At 49.7% G+C, this 17,105-nt stretch overlaps 1 protein-coding gene across 1 annotated transcript; it reads right to left on the minus strand.

Annotated features, from left to right (window-relative positions):
- Window positions 1-11,509: 11,509 nt before the first annotated feature.
- On the minus strand, window positions 11,510-16,924 carry TMEM74B (transmembrane protein 74B). The gene is made up of 2 exons (XM_035124033.3): window positions 16,670-16,924; window positions 11,510-13,467 (listed from the first exon to the last, which is right to left on the minus strand). The coding sequence occupies exon 2, from the start codon at window positions 13,422-13,424 to the stop codon at window positions 12,726-12,728; it is 699 nt and encodes a 232-aa protein (XP_034979924.1). The 5' UTR covers window positions 13,425-13,467; window positions 16,670-16,924; the 3' UTR covers window positions 11,510-12,725.
- Between the last annotated feature and the right edge of the window lie 181 nt (window positions 16,925-17,105).

The raw sequence follows: 17,105 nt of genomic DNA on the forward strand, positions 1-17,105 counted from the left end.
GTAACTCAGTGGGATCTTGAGAGGTGCAAGCTGGAACAGGAACACAAATCTATGTATAAAGGGTGGGGGGGATCTTTCTGTCTGGATGGGTCACCTTTGTCCCAGGAAAATGCAGCGAAATAGCTTGTTGGCGTGAATCGGGAAGAGAGTTTCTGGTAGGGGTCAGTGGGGGAACTAAAGAATTTAATGCAACTGGGATTAAGCACACAGGATTTCGCTCACGGACCATGGGATACTGTACAAGTGAGAGAGGAATGAAGTGGCTGAAGCTCTGGACAGAAGCACACTGCACTGCAACCCTTAGTTGCAGGCTCGAGTCGGTCATTGCTGATTTCTTCTGTAGCAGCAACACACCGGAAACAAAGTAGCTGCAAAGAACAAGTGTCCCTTTAAATACAATCCCCCTCTTATTAAATGAATGTGAAGCTAATCCTTTACCAGGATTTATTTACCAAAGCGCTACTATGACCGCTCGTGGCAGCAAACTTTGTAGGGATATTTTGGCTGAAGACCGGGGAATGGGTGGCCCAGAGAACATCAATTTTGGTGTAGCTACCTGACTCGCTTCAGGCAGGTATGTCTCCCCCCCCCAAAAAAAAACTTCCACCTTCGGGTACTTTGTGTTTTCCATCCACCAGTTCCAAAAACGCCATGAGCAGCGTGTGACCCAAAGAGCCCCCTGGAAGAACTGCAAAGATATGTTAAGTATTACAGGATCAACTTTTAATTGGATGGAGGAACACAGTGGGGGATGGGGGAAGAAATATTGACAAATACATCATTTGGGGGGGGGGACATTTCTTTAAACACCCTCGGTCACCTATTGGGTGTTGCAGACTGGGACTACGAATGGTGGAAACAGAACTGCAGTTTTGTTCCCCGGAGTTGGCAAAAAAGACCCTCTGTCCCTTGAAATCTCTAGAGCAGCCTCCGCCAACCTGGTTGGTTTCCTCCCCCCCCCCCAGGTTTTGGGCTACAACTTACATTGGACCCATCCAGGAGGGCCATGCTACTGTTAGCCCCATCATCGTACAGCTGTTTTTCCTAGGGATGGTGGGAATTGAAGCCCGAAACCTCTGGAAGGCTGACCTAGAGCCACAGAAGCTGTTTTAGCCTCCCTCCTCGGGGCGGTAAGGGTTTGGGATCTGTAAGGCAGGAGGGGCTGGTGGCCCTTTGGCTAATGCCCCACAGCTACCCTACCACAGTTTCCTGGCTAGTAAGGGAGAGTCCCTATAACTCTGGCAGAGAATCTCCTTTGAGGTCCAAGTCCCTGGCTTCTCCACTTTCAAGGATCTTGGGGAAGAAGCCTAGGAGAGGTTGTCCTCAAAGACCCAAAGAAGATGTGAAATTTGGCGATAGAAGATGCTTGGCTAGGTGGACCAATGGTCTGGTCGAAAATAAGGCCACTTTGTGGATGTCCCTACTGTGGAGGGCCTCTTGTACTCTAGCATTTTCCTTGGCTGAATGCACGACGAACGACTGCTGGTCCTATTAGTACTGTCCCTTTTTGCAACAGCTCCACCCAAGTGTCGGGCGTGGTATGGAAAGTGGAAGCGATTTGGTCACTACCAAGAGCTTAGCTGGTGTGGCTCTCCAAATATTCTTGGACTTCAACTCTCATCAGCCAGCACGGCCAATGCTCAGGGATGATGGGAACTTGAGCACAGAAAGATCCAGAGAGCCACAAGATCCCTATTCCATCTCTTAGGGCTTTCGCTTGACCCATATTTCGGTCCTATTGTGTACTGATCAGTTCCCCCGGGTCCGAGAGCTTCTCTCCTCGTTCATTGAAGCCCGGCTTGGCTAAGCATAATCTGATGGGGGGAGGAGTACAAAATGACTTGAGTTATATAGCAAAGGGGCCGTTTTTACTGATGAAGTCCAGTAGTTGCATTTTATGAGTAAAGGTAAAGGGGCCCCTGACCATCAGGTCCAGTCGTGTCCGACTCTGGGGTTGCGGCGCTCATCTCGCTCTATAGGCCGAGGGAGCCGGTGTTTGTCCACAGAAAGCTTCCGGGTTATGTGGCCAGCATGACAAAGCTGCTTCTGGCGAATCAGAGCAGCGCACGGAAACGCCATTTACCTTCCCGCCAGAGCGGTCCCTATTTATCTACTTGCACTTTGATGCGCTTTCGAACTGCTAGGTGGGCAGGAGCTGGGACCGAGCAATGGGAGCTCACCCCGTTGCAGGGATTCGAACCACCGACCTTCTGATCAGCAAGCCCTAGACTATGAGTAAAGGTAAAGGGACCCCTGACCATTAGGTCCAGTCGTGACAGACTCTAGGGTTGCACGCTCATCTCGCATTATTGGCTGAGGGAGCCGGCGTATAGCTTCCAGGTCATGTGGCCAGCATGACAAAGCCGCTTCTGGCAAACCAGAGCAGCACATGGAAACGCCGTTTACCTTCCCGCTGTAGCGGTTCCTATTTATCTACTTGCATTTTGACATGCTTTCGAACTGCTAGGTTGGCAGGAGCTGGGACCAAGCAACGGGAGCTCACCCCGTCACTATGAGTACTGAGCCTTAATTTTACAAAAGGAAGACAGTCCTGTTACAGAGACCTGCTTAGTCATCTCCCCAGCTCAGCCCTCTCCTTCCTCTTGAGTGTTAGCTGAAGGTGCAAGGCACAGCTCATAATTTTAGGTTATATTAAAGGCCTGTTGTGGTCAGTGCTACTCGGGGACCAGAGGAAGCTGTGGGGATGGGTCTAAAAAGGTTGGACTGCTGGTGTAGGCGATACTGAGCTGGGCAGACTCAGGAGATGGCAGCTTCCTAAGCGTCACAGCCTCCCTGCTCCGTATACACAGACTGGCCTCATCAGTAAGAAGCAGCTCAATGTCAAGGCCTCCTCATCAAAGGCCTTGACCGTGGTGGCTCCCAGGAAACCCTGCATTCTTCCTTTTGATCCCTTTGTGTGCAACAACCAAGGGCTGGCCCAATACATTTTGCTGCCCAAGGCAAACCAGAAAATGATGTCGTCCCCCCCCTCCCCAAAAGTGTAGTTAGAGTAGGGATAGGGATGCTACCCTCTAAGCCTCTGTCAGAGCTAAAGGCACCTGCTGCTTTGCACCTGACTTGAGTCTTTCTGATGGACTGAAATATGCCTTTGGGTGGAGAGGAGGTACTGTGGTGGTTGGAGAGCGCCAGGCCAACTCTGCACCACAAAGATGTCTGCAAACCCGCCGGGTGGGAATCCCTTGCAGACGACCGCAGTGCCTGGCAACGGACAGTTCTGCTATGCATCCACAGCAGTGAGCAGAGAAGGAATGACCACTGGGAGGAGAATTGCCATGGTGCATCTGCAGCAGCACAACTGGGCACCTTCACTTGCCCAAGGTGCAACGAAACATGTCTCTCCCTCGTCGGTCTCTGCAGCCATAGCGAGCGCTGCAACCGCCCAATGGTTTGACTTCACTCTTCCAGTGTCTCCCAAGACAGACGGATGCCAACCAGACAACCAGTGGCTGAAGGGTGCTCATCTTACGACGACGACCACCACCACCACCCTTACCTGAATGGAGGATAAAAAGGGATGTGGACATGTGAATAGGCTACCCCAGGGAAGAGGAGGAGGAGGCGCCATGAGGAAGCAGGCAGGAGGCAAGGAAGGAGATGCAGCACTCGGGTCCAAATCTGCCATCCCTCCCAGAGTGCCGTTTGAGGCGGCTGCCTCAGGAAGCCTCGTGGTAGTGTTGGCTCTGCACCAACCACAACGCACAGGTTCCAGGTTCCAGCTCGGGTTAGCTGAACGGTTCGCCAGGGTTGCATCCTGCAAAGAGTCATCGGACCGGCTGACCAAGCTCATGCCAAGGCCACAGACATTTTTAGGTCAACGCTGGTGAGGAGCTGCAGCGAGGCCACCACGGAGGAGAAAGAGGGGAGGGAGGGAGGGAAGTCTGCTATCCAGTAGAGAACAGCTCTTTGTCATCTCCGACCGTCTCCCGGTGGGTGCTCCTCTTAGCATCTCTTCCACTTGTCCCCAGAGCTGAACTTGTCTTGGAGCGAAGACCCTCTTCTCTAGGGCTGGTTGGCAGGTCTCGGGTGCTGGCCTGAAGTTTTAGGGGCTCAGCTTCATGTGGAAAGAGCAAGATTCAGAATTGTTGGAAGGTTTGGGGCAGATTTTTAAAAGCCCTTCTTCATGTAGCACTTAGTTAAACTATAGAACTCGCTCCCATGGGTGGCAGTGATAGCCACCCAAACTTGGATGGCTTTCAAAGAAGATTAGAGAAATTCAGGGATGAGAGGGCTATCGGTGGCTACTAGCCAGGATGGCTCTACTCTGCCTCCACAGTCAGAGGCAGCAATGCCTTTACATAGCAGTTGCTGAAATCACCGGAGGGGAGAGTGCCCTTGTTCTCAGGTCCTGCTTGTTGGTTTCCCACAGGCATCTGGTTGGCCATTGCGAGAACAGGTTGCTGGACTAGATAGGTTATTGGCCTGATCCAGCAGGCTTTTATTACGTTCTTAAGTTCTTAAAATCTCAAGCCATGGATCCAGAGCCTATAGGGAAGGCTACGTTCTGTTCAACTAGCAAATTTTGCCTATTAAAGGTCAAAGGTAAAGGACCCCTGGACGGTTAAGTCCAGTGAAAGGAGACTATGGGGTTGCGGCGCTCATCTCACTTTCAGGCCAAGGGAGCCGGCATTTGTCCACAGACAGCTTTCTGGGTCATGTGGCCAGCAGGACTAAACCGCTTCTGGCACACCGGAACACTATGATGGAAGCCAGAGTGCACGGAAACACTGTTTACCTTCCCGCCACAGTGGTATCCATTTATCTACTTGCACTGGTGTGCTTTAAAACTGCTAGGTTGGCAGGAGCTGGGACAGAGCAACGGAAGCAAACTCCTTCACAGGGATTTGAACCACCAACCTTCCAATCGGCAAGCCCAAGAGGCTCCGTGGTTTAGACCACAGCGCCACCCGCGTCCCTGCTTTGCCTGTTAGCCCTGTTTCACTAGACCACAGCCTTCCATGGCCTGATATTCTCTAGATGTTTTGGAGGACCGCAACTCCCATCAACCCTAGTTGTAAAGAGCAGCCTTGCCAGGGCAGAGAGAACTTCAGCATTTTGTTTCCAATAGTGGCAAGCTCAAACATAGAACACCAGGGTGTAAAAACCACCCCCTGCTCTTTGTCCCCAGGATCTAATTTCAGAGGTAGACTACCTCTGCACAAGGAGGCTCCATTGAGCAATTATGGCAAAGAGCCAAGCCGTCCTCCAACAACTCTTTCTAAAAAGCCATCTAAGTCAGCTCCTGCAGGTGCCATAAAATCATTACTTGGAATCGGTGAAAGGAACAGATCCTTCTGTCCGTCCTACTGTAAATCTCATCCAGGTCAATTTCACCAGATGACTCCCCCAAGGCTTTCTAGTAGTATGTGAGATGATGTCTCATACAGTGGAACCTCGGTTTATGAACACCTCGGTTTATGAATTTTCAGTTTATGAACGCCGCGGACCCATCTGGAATGGATTAATTCACTTTCTATAACTTTCAGTGGGAAAGTTCGCTTCAGTTTATGAACGCTCCAGTTTATGAACAGACTTCCGGAACCAATTACACCCATGCTTCGGGTTAAGTACGCTTCAGGTTGAGTACTCCGCGGACCCATCTGGAATGGATTAATCCACTTATTACTTTCAATGGGAAGGTTTGCTTCAGTTTATGAACGCTTCTGTTTAAGTACTCCGCGGACCCGTCTGAAACAGATTAATCCACTTTCCATTACTTTCAATGGGAAAATAAAAAGATTCCTTCAGTAGCACCTTAAAGACCAACTCAGTTTATATTTTGGTATGAGCTTTCGTGTGCATGCACACTTCTTGTATCTGAAGAAGTGTGCATGCACACGAAAGCTCATACCAAAATATAAACTGAGTTGGTCTTTAAGGTGCTACTGAAGGAATCTTTTTATTTTGCTTCGACTCAGACCAACACAGCTACCTACCTGTAACTTTCAATGGGAAAGTTCGCTTCAGTTTATGAACGCTTCAGTTTATGAACAGACTTCTGGAACCAATTGTGTTCATAAACCGAGGTACCACTGTAATTTGGAAAGCCTCTATCATCTCTTCCCTATACATACATTACAGAAATGCCTATTTGGCTGCCTCCCACCCACCCACCTGCAAGCACCTTTATCTTTAATCATTGCATTTGAAATGGGATGTTATGTCACACACTGCAAAAAAAAACAAAAAACCATTCTTCCCAGCTACCAAAGACACAGGGCAAAGGCTCTTGTCTTTTAGATCTCTTCACCCTCACAGAATCACAGGCTTGTAGAGCTGCAAGGGACCCCCGTGGATCATCTAGTCCAACCCCCTGCAAAGCAGGAATCAAAGCTGAAGAATCCCTGGCAGGTGGACACCCAACCTCTGCTTTAAAATGTCCAACAAAAGAGCGCCCACCACCTTCCCCAGTGGTCTTGACTCCCACTTCTCCCAGTTTGACTTCTTGTCATGTCCCCATATATGCTGCTTTATACAGTCACATTCCCGTGCTGTCTGGTGCTCAATATCCTCCCCACCCCACCCGGGATTCTCTCATGCTCTGTTATCTATCTATCATCTATCTATCTCTAACTCTACAGTCATTTAAGCTTGCTGTCTCTAGCATTAAGCCCACTTTATTTCCAGTAGCACAGCACAACCACCACCACCTCCACCATCTCCTCCCCCCTTTAGAAAATTAGCATGGCTTTGCCAACCTCACAATCATCCGGGTTAGCCCCTGCAGCAACCCTGATCCTGAGTGCAATATTTCACAGGGAGGAGAAACCATTCCTAGCGACCCAGTTTTTTAAGTGTGGCAAAACCTGCCCTATCTCTTCTGCTATGCACGTTTTTAACAAGCAATTTCTCCCCCCTCTCTTTTTGCAAACCAATTGCCTCTAATACGTGCATTTTACTACAAGTTACTTGGTTGGGGAAGTGCAAAGTTCAGAGAAGTGCGAGTTTCGCGGGATGTCTGAATTTGGGTTCACATCTTGCTTTGGAAAGAAGAAGAAGAAGAAGAAGAAGAAGAAGAAGAAGAAGAAGAAGAAGAAGAAGAAGAAGAAGAAGAAGAAGAAGAAGAAGAAGAAGAAGAGGAGGAGGAGGAGGAGGAGGAGGAGGAGGAGGAGGAGGAGGAGGAGGAGGAGGAGGAGTTTGGATTTGATATCCCGCTTTATCACTACCCAAAGGAGTCTCAAAGCGGCTAACATTCTCCTTTCCCTTCCTCCCCCACAACAAACACTCTGTGAGGTGAGTGGGGCTGAGAGACTTCAGAGAAGTGTGACTAGCCCAAGGTCACCCAGCAGCTGCATGTGGAGGAGCAGAGACGCGAACCCGGTTCCCCAGATTAGAGTCTACACAGCTCTTAACCACTACACCACACTGACTCACAAAGGGAGATTTGGGCAAGTCCCTCTTTGAACGTGTACTGCATCCAGTTTTCCACCCCTTCCTAACTTGCCACTCTCTCCTGCCATCTGCTCTCTTGACCTAAGGGAACTCCCATCAGCATCCGCCGGCTTGGCCAGGAGTCTGGGCCTGGGGAGTTACATAGTCTGGCTGCATCTACGGGGCACTACATTGAATACTCCAGGTGCAGCCAATCAAGAGCAATCCAGTGATGGTCATGCTTATGTGATGAACAGACTTTAAAACTCCTGCCATGCAGCCATGTGCACAGAGACCCTCTGAAAAGCTCTCCAGTGCAGGCTGCCTTGAGATCAATGCAGCTTGCAGCTTGCCCGTTTTTGCATTGAAGCAGAATCTTTCCGCTTTGGCTACGGAGAGGATTCCCCCCCCCCTCCACTTCCCTACCCTGCGGAAAGGCTGTAGATCAGTGGAAGAGGATCTGCCTTCATGAAGAAGGTCCCAATTTCAATCCCCAGCATCTCCAGGTAGGATTAGGAGGGACTCCCTGTTGGAAATTTGCTACCAAGGAGTGTGGTGGAGTCTCCTTCTTTGGAGGTCTTTAAGCAGAGGCTTGACAGCCATACGTCAAGAATGCTTTGATGGTGTTTCCTGCTAGGCAGGGGGTTGGACTGGATGGCCCTTGTCGTCTCTTCCAACTCTAGGATTCTATGGAAATGTTTGAGAGCTGCTGATAATCAGTGTAGACCAGTGGGCGTCAGTGGGATTGCCACGGGGAGGGCGCTAAGAGGGATGGGGGCAGCAAGCTGGGGTGCTGGAGGTATAAATGACTGCCAGGCTCTGAAAGGTTGGCATCACAGAATCAATTGCATGGGTTTTGTTGAATCAATTAAACCAAATAGCTTAATTGGATTTCGAATAAATATGCAGTTAATCGGTACTGCTTGAATTTTCTTGTGCTGATGTCGGGGACTGGCTTGGGGACAAGGAGTGGTGGGAGGCGCCTCGCAAGGGAACCCCCCCCCCCAAGGGAAACCCCAGAGGAGGAAGGCTCAGAGCCCAGGGATTGTTGGTGGGACACTGAGAAGAGAGAGGTCAGAGGGGGGAGATTGGGATGATGTTCCTTGAATAAAGAGCTCACTTGACAGGCCCCTGACTGTTCCTTTGTGCTGACCCGCACCTGACTCCAGCCTTGTCAGTTTTTGCAAACTCCCATTCTGAATAATTGCCTTTTAGAGGGTAGGAGGTACTGAAGATGAGTTTAAGGAGCCAAGGAGCAGTGATTCCCCACCCCCACCCCAAAGTTGAGGAACCACTGGTGTTTCCTGAGCTCGACAGATCAGTGGTCTGATCCAGCACAAAGCAGCTTCCTTTGTTCCAGTGTTCACCCCTTAGGACAATTTTTCAGGGTCTCCTTAAGGAACGGCGCAGCAACAAGACAGTGTCCACGTAATTCCATTAAAGTCTCATGAGAAACAGCCTTTACTTTATAATGCTAATCCGAGCCTGTCTCCCTCGCCAATAAACCAGGGCCTTCTGCAGATTTAATCTCTTTAACGGGTTGATCGCTCTTAAAGGGCATTTAATCTTATTGAGAGCAAAAGCAATTGATGTTCGCTCAGCGACTTTGCTCTTTGGCAGTGACCTGATGGATGGCGGCCTGGCAGGCATGCCAGGGACATCGTGGGGGGAGGGGTGTCTTTAATCCAACTTGGATTGTTATTTCAAAGGAACAAGACAGGTGCTGTGATTTCTATCAAGAGGGGGTCATACGACTCTGCTGGCAGTATCAGAACATTGAAATAAGGCCCCTTACTTAGTTCGATCCCCTATTTGGGACCGCTGCATATTCCTGCATTGCAGGGGGTTGGACTAGATGATCCTCAGGGTCCCTTCCAACTCGACAATTCTATGATTCAATGTTGTTCTCCAAGATTAATTTAAAGACATTGGAAACTGCATTACACTGATTCAGAGCACTGGTCGGTCTAGCCCAGTATTGTCTACACTGACCGGCAGTCACTCTCCAGGGTGTCAGTCAGGTTGTCTCTCCCAGCCCTACCTACAGATAGCGGAGATGGAAACCTTCCTTCTGCATGCCAAGCAGCTGCTCTACCTCTGAGCTGCAGCTCTTTCACATTCCCTCCCCGCGTCTCCCGGCGTGTCTACCAAACACAGGCAGATATCCACCAGGTCAGTGTGCAAAAGCAAACCTTTTTGGTGAACATTGTAGGATACAGGTAATATTGGAGGCAAAATATTCGAATGGCAGCCGGCTGGAGAAGGCAGGCTTAGCTAGTTTAGTGTCCAGCCATCAAAACTGGCCGGTGGCATAAAACAGGGTTGAATCGATCCCTACAGCTCTTAGTGTGCAATGCTAGGCGTGTGCTGACTCTGAAGTACAGCAGCCCTCTCCAACAAGGTGCCTTCCAGACAGTTTAGACTTCCAGACAATTGCCATCAGCCCTGGCTATTATTAGAGCAGGCATAGGCAAACTCTGGCCCTCCAGATGTTTGGGACTACAATTCCCATCATCCCTAGCTAACAGGACCAGTGGTCAGGGATGATGGGAATTGTAGTCCCAAACATCTGGAGGGCCGAAGTTTGCCTATGCCTGTAATTAGAGCTACAGGTACATTGGTCTGATGTAGTCAAATAAAAAATAAAAAAAAAATCCTTCCAGCAGCACCTTAAAGACCAACTAAGTTTTTATTTTGGTATGAGCTTTCGCATGCACACGAAAGCTCATACCAAAATAAAAACTTAGTTGGTCTTTAAGGTGCTGCTAGAATGAATTTTTTTATTCTGTATTAGAGCCTTAGCCTTCACTGGAGATGGGCTCCCTCAATGCTCTATTCAATCTATTCATGTCCTGGGTTCAACTCTTGCAATCTCTTTGGCCAGTGACTCTTTCTCAGCCTAGCCTACCTCACAGGGTTGTTGTGAGGATTATTTTAAAAAAAACCAAGGCAGAAGGAGAAGCATGTAGTTGGGCTACTCCTTGAGAAAAGGCGGGAAATAAATGTGATACTAAATAGATATTATTTCTGAAGGAAAGTGGGTGACCACCCCTGACACCACGCAATCCACATACTGGTGTAATGTCATGGTGCCATTAGTTTCCAATGCATTAGTGCCACTGCTGGAGGGAATCATCTTAGGTCATGCAATCCAAAGAGCAGGAGTCAGACACTGAGTGAGAAAGACCATGGCCGCCTCCTTCTCTGGTCTTTGCTTTGATCTGCATCCTGGATTTCTGAATGGAGAGGGCAGGAAAGGGACGGCTAAATGCCTTGTGATCAGCACGCAAGCAACCTCCTCAAAGTATCCAGACTCTGCCAATGCTGCATCTAGAAACACCATTCTGTACTTGTTTTAAATTCTCACTTTTGGGGAAAAATATATGAAAAGGTTCAATTTAAAAAATAACCATCAAATTTTGAATATTAAAATTCAATTGAGCCAGACACTTTTAAGCCACTAGATAGAGGCGTTGTGAAGAAATTCAGATTAGGAAACCATCAGGAGAAGAAATAACAGTTTCAGCGCTTGGACAAGGAGAATCAAACTAGACTGGGTGCAAATTTTTGCAAGCACGCACAAGAGGAAAGAATTTTCCTGAGATTTCTTTTTCTAAAAAATAAATCAATCATTTGCATCTCTAGGGCTTGATGCAGGAGGGAGAGATGGTAGGGTCGTGAGAAGGCAAAACAGACTGTACCAGTTCAGGATGCAGCTGGGGAACCACATTTCTGAGTGTGTGTGTGTGTAAGAGTTGTGTGTGATTTTTAAAGACGAGCACAAAATGGAGTTGGCTGGGCTGCAGCCGGTCTCCCCGATGTGCTTATTTTCTCTCTGCAATGACTCTTTTTAAAACAAGTGACTATTCCAAAAAATGTGAACAACTCCCACCACGTGTGGTACAGTCCACCCTCCCCATCTTCTGCTGCTGTGCTTGTAGATTCAACCCTTGGCTAGTTTAACTCTTGCTTAGAGGCCTTTTCTTATACTCCCAGTTTTAAAACAAATACTTTTTTTTCTCCTGCTTCCAGTTATAAGCAGTTATAGGAACTTCTGGGGGCAACAAATGGACCAGATTTGAAGGGCAAGTGATGGCACAGCACTCAAATCAATGCTTTCCCTCGGTTTCTCATGATCTCAATACTGAGTGATACACATTTCCTGGGATGTGGCTGCACATTTTATATTTAGCTGAGAGTAGCACTTAAAAAAATATTAGGAGGGGGGATTTACCGGCAGCTGTACCTTTTAGAGGTCACCTTTCATTTGGCCGCCGCATCTGAGCGATATCCATTTTTAAACTTCCTGCTGACACATTTTCATTTGCATTGCCCACATGCCGGCCTTCATTAATGTTTCATGCTTTGCATTCGAGACGTAATCGTATCTCCCAAATGCAGCGAGTGCCTCCCGCATCCGAGGCAGGCGACTTGGTGGGCGAACCCCATTGACGAGGAAGCAGAATCGCGGGAGGTTCTTTGAAAGTGCTGCTCCCTTCCCGCTTTCCACGAACAACTCAGAAACAGTTTGGACACGGTGTTCTTTTCCCAGCGAGGCCGGGGAAACGGGTTTGCTGGTGTGGCAAGGTGGTGTGTTTGTGAGTCAGGCTGCGTGGCTGCGCGTGAAGGTGTTGCTTCGACAGACCGAGCGTGTTACAAGTGCGAAAGTTGCAGCAAGGTCTTGGAGCTCCAGAAAACTCATACAAATCATGGAGCAGTTGGGCGTGGTTCTGAACTTCTGCTGGGAGGGGTGACGGTTGCACACATCTTCCAGATGGAACTATTGCTAAGAGTGTTTGCTGCAGGGAGGGATGGAACGAAGTAACCCAGCTCAAAAGTACAGGCCTTAAACTGTGCTTGGTAGTATACAAATAATTCCAAAGAGGGCCTCTGAAATGTGGCTTTGGCTCTGTGTCTTCAGCATAGGCGGTTTGGTTGTGCAACAGGTTTTTTTAAAAAAAAAAACAGCAGGGGTGCAGTATGTAAGACAGAACAACTTTCAGAGGTGGATCGCAAGTTTTCTTGGAAATCTTTTCTTGGAAAGAAGTTCCCAAAATATAAAGCAACATTTGGCTTTCCAAAGTCCGTCCTCATCCTTTCGTGTGCAAGTGAAGGAGGCATTTAAACAAGAGGTGACATTTCCTCTACTGTTCCCCATTGAGGTGCAAGGCTATACTTAAATATGAATGTCAAACCTTTCCCCTCCCCCAACCCCCGAAGAAATCCTCCTCTGACCTCAGTGCTTTTAACTTGTAGAATAGAATCACAGAATTGTAGCGTTGGAAGGGACCCCCAAAGGGTCATCTAGTTCAACTTCCATCACCTACGAAGAAACGTCAGCAGCTCTGGCTGGTGTTTGTGACTTCGGTCATCTGAATGACCTCATTCTCGACCAAAGTCTGCCCCCCTTCTCCATTCAGCTGCCTCATCCTCAGGTTTATAGACCCATAAGTCTTCCGGGGAACCCTGGAAGCCGGGAACGACCTCCTCCGGTAGAGCTCCCCTTTGTAGATGGAGACCATCAGGAGGACGGAGAGCAACATCCCCCCTAAAGTCAAGAGCCCCAACCCTGCGATGATGCACTTGTCCAAGTGGGAGCCTAGGTGGGCATAATACATCTCAAGCCTCTCCATCTCCCGGGCGGACACAGAATCCGGGTCGACTCGCGCCTCCCGCGGGATGCTGTAGGCGACAATCACAAGCAAAATCCCACTGACCAAGAAGACTAAAGCCAAAATGAAGCCGTAGTCCACCGAGTTGCCTGCTGCATCTGGCAAAGGGCCATCCTCGGACCGCGGGGAGAGGTCTCCTCTAGGGGGTGCTGTGTGCTCCCTGGGGCTGCTTCCTGTGCCTTGCTGGCTCCGGAAGGAAGTTTCTGCCTCCTCTTCTTCTTCCTCCTCCCCCTGGTAAGAGGCGTTCTCAATGCCCAAGCCAGAAGCTGTCCGTGGTGCTGAAGGTCCCCCTTCTGGGACTCCACGGCTGGGTCCAGGTACATTCCCCAAGACTGTCAGTTCCAGGGGCTGTGAGGACGCCATTGGGATGCAGTCGCCTTGGTCATCCCTCTCAGCACTTCAGCTGCTGGGGCAGAAGAATGGAGAGGAGGAATCAATGAGGACCATTTGCACCGTGGCATTCATTCACTCAAATCATCCTGACCCACCACACCTCTCAGGGACCTCGGGGAACCTTCCTGACATGAAGCCAATTCCTCCAGGGTTCAAACCCTGAAGGCATCTCCAGTGTAGACCAGGCATCCCCAAACTGCGGCCCTCCAGATGTTTTGACCTACAACTCCCATGATCCCTAGCTAACAGGACCAGTGGTCAGGGATGATGGGAATTGAAGTCCAAAACATCTGGAGGGCCGAAGGTTGGAGATGCCTTGTGTAGACCATACTAAGCTAGATACATCAATGGTCTAACCTTGTATAAGGCATCCTCTATGTTATCATGCCCTCTTCTAGGTGCCGATTGAACACATGGAAGGCACCATGAGAGGTGCTGGAAGGGACCTTGCACCAAAACTGGTGGGGAGGGGGGGAAGCATCAAAATCCCCCAGGGTTCCTATGCAGCTTCCTGTGTTCCTATGTAAAACCAAATAGGGCCAGTGCTTTTTTTTTCTGGGAGGATGCAGGGGTACGCATACTCCTAAACATTTTGTGAATCTTTGTACTTTTGTCCATTTACTGTCTTTATTTTTTTCCAATTTGAACTATAAAATGGTTATAATTTGAACTATAAAATAGTATCTGAAGAAGTGTGCATGCACACGAAAGCTCATACCAAAATAAAAACTTAGTTGGTCTTTAAGGTGCTACTGAAGGAATTTTTTTTATTTTACTTCGATCCAGACCAACACGGCTACCTACCTGTAACTATAAAATGGTGATTTTCTTGAGTCAAAATGAGAGTACCCCTAAACATTTTTAAGGGGGGAAAAGCACTGAATAGGGCACTCCATACCACAACATTTTGTTGAAGGCAGCACACACATTCACCACCTTTCATCTTCAGTGCGGCATGCATATTCTGTGCTTTCTATTCTTAGGTAGGCAGAGGGCCAATAGATAGCAACTGGGGCAAGGTCACCCCCCAAGCCTCATTGACCAGACAGGGATTGGGAGAGATGGATCTCCCTGGTCAAAGGCCAACTTTCTATGCACTACATAAAGAAGACAAGAAGAGCTGGCTGCTGGATCGGACCAATGGCCCATCTAGTCCAGCATCCTGTTCTCCCAGTGGCCAACCAGATGCCCCAAAGGGAAACCGACAAACAGGATTTGTGCACAGCAGCACTGCTGCAGTTTCCAGCAGCTGGGATTCAGAAGCATTGCTGCCTCCAGCCGTGGAGGTAGACCACAGCCATTAGGGCTAGTAGCCATTGATGGCTACATCCTTATCCTCTTTTAAAGCCACCCAAGTCGGTGGCCATCACTGCTTCCTGTGGAAGGGAGTTCCATGGTTTAGCTGTGCACTGCTATCTTAAGTTATCCTCAGGGATACGGGATCATCCCTGGAATTCCTTGCAGAGGAGGTTATTACAATCGAGTGGTATGCAATTTTTGTTAATTAAATGTGTCTCTTGAGCCAGGTGAGGTGGGTCTTGATCTTGCCCCCCGCCCTGTATGATCAAGTTGCTGCTATCCTGACTTTGCTGAAGCCTGCTGGCAGCTCCTTGCAGGGAAAGTGTAGCTGAGTAAACACCTCTTGCAAGCGGAAGAGGCAATGTAAAGATCAGCAGAAAATTAGGTGTGCAGTAGTCCATCAATCTTACACACACACTTGGGATTTTTAAAAATTTCTTTTAATCCACAGAAGTTCTACTACACAAAGCACCTTTGTGGTAAGAGTGCCGGACTAGGATCTGGGAGACCAGGGTTCAAATCCTTACTCAGCCAGGAAGCACTTTAGGTGACCTTAGGCCAGTCCCAGTCTCTTAGCCTACCTCACAGGGTTGTTGTGAGGGTAAAATCGAGGTGAGAAAGAACCATGCATGCCACCTTGAGCTCCCTGGATATGAATGGGATATAAATGTAATAAACAGCAGCAGCAGCAGCAACAACAACAACAAGAAGCAAACCAATCGCCACTGGCAGGGGTTGCCAACTTTGGACACATTTGCAAATTGGGGGTATTGTTGTGGTCACCACACACCATGGCCAAACACTCACCACAACCTGTTTTGTCAGCTATAGCAGAATGCTTTTTTTCTGCTGGCGGGGGGGGGCACTCTTGGGGTGTCAGACCTAAACCCAGCGGGACTTCTGAATAAGCATGCATAGGACTGGGCTGTCAGACCCACTGACCATCAAGGAAAGAGACAAGGCCATAACTTCATTTTGCTGCATCATGTGCACCCTTGGACAGTTTGCCCACCTTTGGCTGCTACCCAGCATGACCCCCCCCCCACTGTTATGCACCATGCCATTTATTCCCCTACTCTCTCCCTCTCACACGTGCACATTTTCTGTGTCTTTTTAACCCTACAGGGAATAGTCTGGGATTCCCCTGGTGAGGTTGCAGCGCAACAGGTGTGATCCTGATCAGCATCAGGATGTGGGCCCCACATTGGAGCACTCCGAAAATGGGAAGCAAGAGAGGAGTTGTAAAATATCAACCAGTGCTGGGCTGCCGGCGCAACTTCCTTCCCACACCCACCCAAGCCTCTAGCAGGATTGATCCATGGCTTCTCAGAACACACCCTTCACTCGGGCACTGAGTGACTCATTCTAGGGCAGCCTTCTTCAACCGGGAGCTCTCCAAATGTTGGGGTAGACTGCTCTAGGACAACCTGCCTTCTTCCTCTTCCCCACCCTGCACAATTCCTGCAGGGAATAACATCAGAGTGGTCCAGCGGGATTCGAGCACAAGAGCGACTCTCCCCTCCTGCGGTTTCCAGCAACCGACATTCAGAAGCATTGCTGCCTCCAGCCGTGGAGGCAGAGCACAGCCACCGTGGCTAGTATTGATCCTGCCCCTCGTGAATTTGTCTAATATTTGGGCTCACGCATCCTGGTCCCTGGTGCCAGCGTTGAAGGATGACTTCATAGCTGCTGCTGCCGCCGCCTCCTCTCTCCCCAATCCCTTCCACCCAGATTACAACCTCTTATCATTTAGGAATAATCTTTCCCCCACCCCCTGCCGCTTTCTCAGACAGGCATGTAGCAATCCTCTCCGCCTCCCCACCCCCAGCAATGGAAGCCCCCAAGGAATAAGCGGGTGGGCGCCCACTGCTGCCTACCTCCCCACCCCCACCCCACTTCCCGCTCCTCTGTCCTACCTGTCCTTGCCCGGCCCGCCTGCCTGGCTGCCTCGGGGCGCATGCTGCCTGTCTGGGGACATCCAGCAGGTCCTCCTAGCTCGGGGTCGACGCTGCAAGCGACCATGGATGCTGTCGCTGTCTGCCGTGGGCTCCTCCTCCTCCTGCGATGGTCGTTGCTCGGCCAGCCTGGAGCGAGGGAGTGGAGTGGGGGCTGTGCGTAGGGGGCGGGGAAGAGAGATGGGCTGCTGGCTCGGTTTAGCAGGGTTTGAAACCAAGGTGGAGGTTGGGGGGGGGGGAGGAGAGAGAAAGAGACAATGCAAAAATCTTGCAGCGGCGCCCCCTGGCGACGGCTTCGGGCACTGCAACTCGGCTCGCGCAAGGCGTGGCTGGCCGGCGGTCGCTGTCCGTTCAGCACCACGGCGCCGCAGTTGGCGCGCAGGTCTCGCTCCTTGCA

This window comes from Zootoca vivipara, chromosome 7 (genome assembly GCF_965207765.1).
Source record: "Zootoca vivipara chromosome 7, rZooViv2.hap1.1, whole genome shotgun sequence".
Classification (NCBI taxonomy): domain Eukaryota; kingdom Metazoa; phylum Chordata; class Lepidosauria; order Squamata; family Lacertidae; genus Zootoca; species Zootoca vivipara.